The sequence below is a fragment of the Pinus tabuliformis genome, chromosome 3_1 (genome assembly GCF_031772625.1).
Source record: "Pinus tabuliformis cultivar Carrire ecotype Pingquan chromosome 3_1, CPIR1, whole genome shotgun sequence".
In the NCBI taxonomy this organism is placed as follows: Eukaryota; Viridiplantae; Streptophyta; class Pinopsida; order Pinales; family Pinaceae; genus Pinus; species Pinus tabuliformis.
In genome coordinates, this window is record NC_142301.1 from 605,885,436 (window position 1) to 605,894,104 (window position 8,669).

The window sequence follows — 8,669 nt, forward strand, 5'->3', positions numbered from 1 at the left end:
AAGTGAAATTAGGGACTGATAGCAAAGTCTCTGTCATGGGGAAGGGAAGAGTTAATATCCTAACAAAGAAGGGGGAGAAGAAGTACATCTAAAATGTTTACTTTGTCCCCGATCTGAAGCATAACCTCGTAAGCATTAGACAACTCATGCAAAAGGGCTACAATGTCTTTTTCAAAAATGATGAGTGCATAATTTTGGATAGGCCTCCAAGCAGACAGCTGATTGCAAAGTTCAGATGACAAACAATAGAATGTTTCCCTTAAAGATAAGATCAGAATTGAAAGAAGGTGCACAAGCACAACTATCAGTGAACTCACAACAGGATGGAAGAAAAGAGGCAGTTGTCACACAAGTGCACTATCAAACAGAGGACAAAGATGAAAACTAGTTATGGCATTTGAGATTTGGACATCTCAACTTTGGAGTTTTGAATTTGCTGCATAGGAAAGGCATGGTGAAGGGTTTGCCACTCATAGAAAAACCGAACAACCTATGTGAAGGATGTATCTTGGGCAAGCAACATAGAGAGACATTTCTAGTAGGAAATTCAAAAAGGGCAAAGACACCTTTGGAGATTGTCCACTCAGATTTATATGGACCAATGCAAACACCATCAATTGGTGGAAGCCACTATTTATTGACCTTCATAGATGACAACACAAGGAAGACATGGGTCTATCTCCTGAAACAGAAAAGTGAAGTGTTTGAGCGGTTTCGCCAATACAAGGCTCCTGTTGAAAAGCAAAGTGGACGCTACATCAAAGTCCTTAGGACTAACAGAGGTGGAAAATACATCTCAAATGATTTCCTTCATTTTTGTAGGGAACATGGAATTCACAAGCAATTTACAACAAGGTATACACCTCAGCAAAATTGTGTGGTGGAAAGGAAGAATAGGACCATTATGGAAATGGCAATGAGTATGTTGAAGGCAAAGCATTTGCCAAATGTTTATTGGGTTGAAGCTGTCGCATGTGCAGCATATATCCTGAATAGATGTCCAACCAAAACTGTCCAGAACATAGTTCCTAAAGAGGCATGGAGTGGAAGAAAGCATAGTGTCACTCACATGAGAGTTTTTGGTTGTGTGGCATATGCACATGTCCCAAAGGAGTTGAGGAAGAAATTGGAAAACAAGGGGGATAAATGTATATTTGTTGGATACAGTGATGAATCCAAGGCATGCAAACTCTACAATCCATTAACAAAGAAGGTCATAATCAGCAGAGATGTGCAGTTCATAGAAGAGGAAGCATGGGATGGAAGTTTAGAGAAGATAGTAAATGTCAAAGCATGCATACCACATGAGGACAAAGAGGAATTGACAACAGCAAGTAATTCCTCAACAATGACTCCCTCTACTCCTATTCAAATGCAACAAAGCAGGCAGCAAGGAACACCATCATAAAATATTAGGTCAGCGTCACGCAGTCAAGCAAGTGCTTCTCCAAGCACACCACAAAGCGCAACACCAAGTGACATATCAAGCCCATCTTCAGCAAGCATAAGAAGACCGAAATTCAGAAATTTAAATGAAATTTATGAGCAAGATGAGGTTGATAGCAACACTGGTCTAAATTCATTATTTGCTTTGTTTGTTATGTAGATAACCCAATCCATTTTGAAGATGCAGTGAAAGAAAAAAAATGGGTTCCAACAATGGAGGAAGAAATGGAAGCAATAGAAAGGAACGACACATGGGAGTTAGTGAACCTTCCACAAGGAAAAGAAGTCATTGGAGTGAAGTGGGTCTATAAGACCAAGAGCAATGTCGATGAGAAGATTGAAAGGCACAAAGCAAGGCTAGTTGTCAAAGGATACAAGCAGCAACATGGAAGAGATTATGAGGAGACGTTTGCACCAGTCGCGAGGATGGAGACAATGCATACAGTTGTGGCGATTGTCGCACAACATAAATGGAAAGTGTATCAAATGGACGTAAAATCAGCGTTCTTGAATGGAGTGCTGAAAGAGGAAGTATATTTTTTGCAACCGTTTAGTTATGAGGTAGAAGGCCAAGAAGACAAAGTGCATCGATTGAGGAAAGATCTTTATGAGCTGAAGCAAGCACCGCGTACATGGTACAGCAGGATAGATGCCTACTTGTTGGACAATGGTTTCAACAAATGTGACGGTGAGCCTACTCTCTACATCAAAGAGAATGATGGTAAGATTCTCATTATTGTCTTATATGTAAATGATTTAATTTTCACACGCAGTGATGATTTTCTCATCGCTAATTTCAAACAAGTCATGAAGAATGAATTTGAAATGACTGACTTGGGCTTGTTAAGATATTTTTTGGGCATAGAAGTAAAGCAAACAGAAAATGGCAGTTTTATCTCTCAAGCAAAGTATGTAGCGGACATTTTTGAGAGGTTTAAAATACAGAACAACAAGCTTGCACCAACTCCAACTGTCATGGGGTTGAAGTCGAGCAAAGAAGATTACAGCAGCAATGTCAATCCGACATTATACAAAAGCATGATAGGCAGTTTGACGTATTTGACTACCACCAGGCCAGATATAATGTATGCAGTGAGTTTGGCGTCAAGGTTCATGGAGACACCCAAGGAGACACATTGGCAAACAGCGAAAATAATTCTAAGGTATGTCAATGGGACAAAACAGTATGGTATTTTGTACACCGCAACAAATGATTTCAGGTTGGTTGGTTACACTAACAGTGATTGGGCAGGAAGTGTTGATGACAGAAAGAGCACGTCAGGATATGCTTTTCATTTGGGTTCTAGAGTCATTTCATGGGCCTCCAAGAAGCAGGCAATAGTGTCATTATCAACAGCTGAACCTGAATATGTCGCCGCAATAGCAACAGTGTGTCAGGCAATTTGGATGAGAAGGATGTTGAGGGATCTTCGCTACGACCAAGAGGAAGCTACAACTATTTTCTGCGATAACACATCCGCAATTTCATTGTCAAAGAATTCTATCTTTCACGAGAGGACCAAGCATATTGATGCTAAATATCATTTTATTAGAGAATTGATTAACAATGATGAAATTGTGTTGCAGCACTGCAGGTCACAGGATCAGTTTACTGATATTTTCACAAAGTCATTGGCACGTGAAAATTTTGTTTATCTCAGAGATTGTCTGGGAATTGCCAATGACGACAGTTGCGATTAAGGGGGAGTGTTGGAAATAATAATCCCAACCACCACCTTGAACACACTGACAACCATCATGTTTGCCCAGTCAACCACTACACGGTTGCGATTTTGTTGATAGGTAGAATGACAAAAGTCATAACAGAAGTTCAGAGCGGACCATTCCGCAACACATCACAGAGGTTAAAGAATTTAATGAATTTTAATAAATAGATATGGGAAAACATTCATTCCGCGATTGTTTCCCACACTCCACAATACCTGCAAGTTCAGAGAATCATTTACTATGTAAAATCGCCCATGTTGTGTATTAAATATTTTCTCTGTCATGTAATTAATGTCAAATTTGTATGTTGTGATAAATATGGATGAAAATGTCATTTGTAATGTTGGGCAAGTTAGAGAGCGAGAGTCTGTGAGGTAGTGAGGAGAAAATAGTGGAGGAAATTTTGGTGGACGTGTGAAAACTAGTTTTACGAAGTTTTACAGAAATTTACCCCGCAAACAAGTGATGCGTAAATCACAGTAATTTTGTTGCTTTTTCACTTGGAGCTGCAGCCTCCATTTATCATGTGAATGTAATTTCTTTATGCTTTGACATATAATATAAAGTGTGCTCAGTTTCCTTATGGTTTTAATCTTAGACAAGTAAATTTCGGCAACCTCTTTTATTTTACTCTGTTTTGTCGTGAGTGAACTCTGCATTTTAATTAAGTCCCTGTGTGGTTGCGATATCCTCGTCGCAACCTAAGATTTACCTTTCCGCAACTAAAGTTGACCTTGCCTACTTTGTCGCAACCGATTTCTGAGTTCTTGTGCCCCTAAATTTATTTTTCTAACAGAAATAAACACTAAATTTGCATGAGTAGGAGGGTTTATAAAGAAATAGAGGATAAATTTGTTTAGGGTCTCGGGAATTTAACTAACAATCAGATCAAGTTCTTAGCATTATGAAAGAGACTAAAATTAGAAATTTAAAAAATAATCCACAAACCTTTGGTGACTCTCTCATAGTTATCCTAAGTCATAGGGTTCGGTGAACCTGAAGCTTCAGGTTCGAAATTCGGCGAACCTGTAAAACAATTTTGAGGTTCGTTCAGGTTCAGCGAACTTGAAAGTTGAACCTCAAGTCGAACTCGAACCTCATCGAACTCCATCGAACTTCAACGAACCTCAATGAACCTAATCGAACCGAATCGCGAACTTAAACGAATTTTTTGAGGTTCGGCAGTTTTCCTTGACGGTTTTAGAAGAAAAACCAGGGGCCGCATACCGCTTTTTAGCAATTCTTCCCACCAAATAATTCTTTATAAACCATCGCTGGCTACCATTTTGGCACACAATTTCGGGAAGAGTATTGATTGAGGCTGAGCGTTTGTTTGTGGAGTTCTCAATTGTAGATAACTTGATAGCGGCAGCGCAGTGCAATTTGCAGTGAGTTTGCAGACGTGCAAGCCTGAGGCAGTGGGCACACAGTGTGAGCCTGAGGGCCGAGGCTTGTCGCTTGAGGCTTTGAGCAGTCGCACGACGCAGACCACCCACGCACCGTGGCACCAGTGTGCATGCAGCACCATTTTGGACATAACTTCAGTCTTCACTGTTCAGAGGTATGGGTTTAAATGTGTTTTCATTTCTCAATCCGGTTTGAACAATTTTCATTCATTTAGTTTTTCAATTTTTATTGAAGTGTTTAAAAGTGTTTTCTTCTTTATTGTTGGATTTTTTTACAATGCATGAATAGGAGCAGCTCTATGCTTCATTGGCTATGTTTCTGATTTGTTTGTTGACAATAGAGATCAGACTAGTGGTTTTATAGTGCTGCATTATTCAATCAGATGGTTTGAGTCACGTAACTACAAAACTCTGAGTAAAATTGATAGTCGAGAAGCCAGCTTTGATTGAACAGTATGACGATCATTCCTTTTCCGCCTTTACCTGTCCACAAATTAATATATTCATCAGAGGTGGTACGATAATAAAACAAATCCATGTGTCCCACACCTAAAACTGCGACTGCAATCATTTGAATAGAGAAATGTATAAAAAAATCCTTCTCTTACGTTTTAGATTTTATCTAAACTTTTCCTCACTTTGATTTACAATGGGGCCAAGTCTGTTGGGTGTGCACACAACGTAGCTTACCATAGTAGAAGTAAATAAAAGTAATGGGCCTGTGATTTAAGGACTTATGTGCCACCTAAAAAGCTTCAAATGAGTACACTTCCTCATCATGCTCTAGTACATTCACTTCCTTTCTGTTGGGTTGCTTTTTCTTGTGTTCCATCTGCTACAACCACTTCTTGCAATTTCTTTTCATATACCCCGACTTGCCATAGCACTAGCACGTCACATTTTTAGGATTGAAGTTACCTGTGTTAGTTTTACCGTTTGAACTGCTCTATCTTTGTGTTCGGCAGCAAATGCACTCTTCGAAGTTTCATAAACACTTCTGAACTGCTACTTCTGCAACAACTAGGTTGACAACTAGTCCCTTCACTGTCGGGTTGTTACTCGCTTCACTGCTAGTCTGCTAGAAATGAAATGATAAAAATTGAAGGGTGAATTGGTCTTTTGGACATAACTTCAGTCTTCAGAGGTATGGGTTTAAATGTGTTTTCATTTCTCAATCCAGTTTGAACAATTTTCATTCATTTAGTTTTTCAGTTTTTATTGAAGTGTTTAAAAGCGTGTTCTTCTTTATTGTTGGATTTTTTTACAATGCATGAATAAGAGAAACTCTATGCTTCATTGGCTATGTTTCTGATTTGTTTGTTGACAATAGAGATCAAACTAGTGGTTTTATAGTGTTGCAATATTCAATCAGATGGTTTGACTTACAATGGGGCCAAGTCTGTTGGGTGTGCACACAACGTAGCTTACCATAGTAGAAGTAAATAAAAGTAATGGGACTTGGAACCTTATAGTGCCTAGGATGTTGACTTGTTATGGTCACATAGGTGAAAAATTCACCAAAAAAAGTGATTCAAAACCCAAAATGATATATCAGCCGCAAGGCTACAATATAGCAGAAACTAGAAGCACAACTAAATGTCATATATATTAAGTAACAAACACTGAATCGAATTTAACCTAACTTAGTTAGTATAAAGAACGCTCATCTGAGAAGAGGTGTTAATTTGAAAGCCAGATTTCCATGCTTATCATTTCTTTTTTCTGTTTATTGACTGTTTGTAGTCATTGCTGAAACTAGGCACACATAAATGTCATATAAATAAGTAAAAAGCATTGGATCAATTTTAACTTATTTTAATTTAGTATAAAGGATAAGCGTCTGAGAAGAGGCGTTAATTTGAAATCCAGAGGATTTCCATGTTTCTCATTTCCTTATTATGCTTATTGGCTGTTGGTAATCATTGCTGAAAGCAATGTCTTTAAATTTCCTATTTCCACATAACAGTAAAAAACAATAATACATTTTAAAGTTTATATAAAACTATTGATAATCAAGTGCATGCATTTGCAACCTGCTTAAATGTCTTCAATCCATCCACCATTGTACTCAAAACTAGTGTTTTGTTCTCTTTAGACAGTGACATCCCAAAAATTTCCATGAGATAAAGAAATTGCATTCCTTCTTCCCAAAATAGTTGGGAAGTCCAACCACTTTTCCATGAGGTCTCTTTCAAGAACTGAATTGATACTTCTTTCAGAGAACTCAACAAATAGCTCCAATATACTTCTGGTCTGTGTAATGTTTTGTTAGTCAATTATTTATGTGCTTGTTAGAAGTGGAAGATAGTGTCCTTCGTAAATATATCTTACTATTAATTTTGGCAGAATGAGCCTCATATGGGCATCTTCAATTATTATGACAGCATTCTGCCAGACTCCAGTTAGTGAGTCCAATGAAAAACTGCCCAATACAGTTCAAAATGTTAGAACTTTAGTCTAATGATTTGGTTTTACACAATGATGTACATAAATCATTAAATGTATAATCTTTTTATTAAAATTTGAGTATTTTATGCATTGTTTATAATATATATGATTGTTTTCCCAGCTGCAATACAGTTTCAGTTTTGATAACTTCTATATGCTTGTAATAAGATTTAGAAGTGATCCATATTAAAAGATAAGTCAAACACACTATCAAGGTTCTAGGACCTAGTATGATTCAATAGATTTTTTTACTTTTTACTTTTTAATCAAAATATCAAGTTTTATTTGTATTTGAAAATTGAATTTCATTATTTTATCATTTATTTAAATTCGAATTTTAATATGCCATTGCCAACAAAAATGCGGACATATTTGTCATGGCACCTCCAAATTCAACGGCAGAAGGATGGAAATATGTGGAGAAATTGGATGGGCCTCATGGGAGGCATTTGAAATGCAAGTTATGTAATAATGAATTTTTTGGATTTTTAACTAGAGTCATGGACCACTTACTTTCTGTCACTAATGGAAAAGGAGGTGGCATTGAAGGTTGTAAGAATGTGTCTGCAGAGCTCAAGGAGACACTTCAGAAAGATTATGACAATATACAAAAGGCTAAGAAAGTGAATGAAAACAAAAGACAACGTGTTCAAATAGAAATTGCAATGAATTACAATTCATTATCTGCACTTTCTTCAAGCACTGTTGGTGTTGGGAGTTCATCTCATTCAAAGATCAATAAATCAAGTGGGACAGCTACATTAAATACTCTTTGGAAGCCCACGCAGAAACAAGAAGTTGATGATGTTGTAGGTGATATGTTTTTTGAATCTGCAATTCCATTTAATGTGGCAAGAAGCCCTTATTTCATCAACGCATGTAAGATGATGGCAAGTTTTGGTAAAGGATATGTCCCTCCTAGTTCTGAGACTATAAGGACCACTCTTTTGAAGAGGTCAAAAGAAAGAGTTACAAACAATTTGCAGAAGATCAAAGACTCTTGGAAGGAAACAGGGTGCACAGTTTTATCAGATGGCTGGTCAGATATGAATCATAGACCTCTTATTAATGTGTTGGTTTCTTGCCCTAAAGGGGTACTTTTTTTTAAAGTAGTTGATGCATTAGGGAATAAGAAGACCTCTGAATTTATTTTCAAGATTTTAGAGGAAGATATTCTTGAGGTTGGAGAAGAAAATGTGGTCCAGGTTATAACTGATAGTGCTTCAAATTGTGTTGGATCAGGAAAAATGGTCATGGATAAATACAGAAAGAATATATTGGACACCTTGTGCTGCTCATTGTCTTGACTTATTGTTACATGACTTGTCAAAGTTTACATGGATTAACAAGACAGTTCGGAGGGGGAAACAAATTTCTCACTTCATATTTAACCATCAACTCACATTGAGCTTGTACAGGAATAATGCATCTAGAGAGTTTCTCAGGCCTTGTGACACCAAGTTTTCCACATATTATATTACTATCAAAAGGCTAGTTGAAGAGAAAGGGAGTATAAGAGGTGTTTTTGGCAACAATGAGTGGGAAAAGTCTCATCTTTCAAAGGAAGCTAAAGGAAAGGAGTTGGAACAGGTGATTTTAGGGAATGCTTTTTGGGACAATGCTCAGAAGGTCTTAAAAGTA

At 37.4% G+C, this 8,669-nt stretch overlaps 1 protein-coding gene across 1 annotated transcript; it reads left to right on the forward strand.

Moving 5' to 3' along the window:
- The first annotated feature begins 7,405 nt into the window (after positions 1–7,405).
- Positions 7,406–8,335, forward strand: LOC149188463 (uncharacterized). The gene has a single exon (XM_089409966.1). The coding sequence runs from the start codon at positions 7,406–7,408 to the stop codon at positions 8,333–8,335; it is 930 nt and encodes a 309-aa protein (XP_089266092.1).
- Positions 8,336–8,669: the final 334 nt, after the last annotated feature.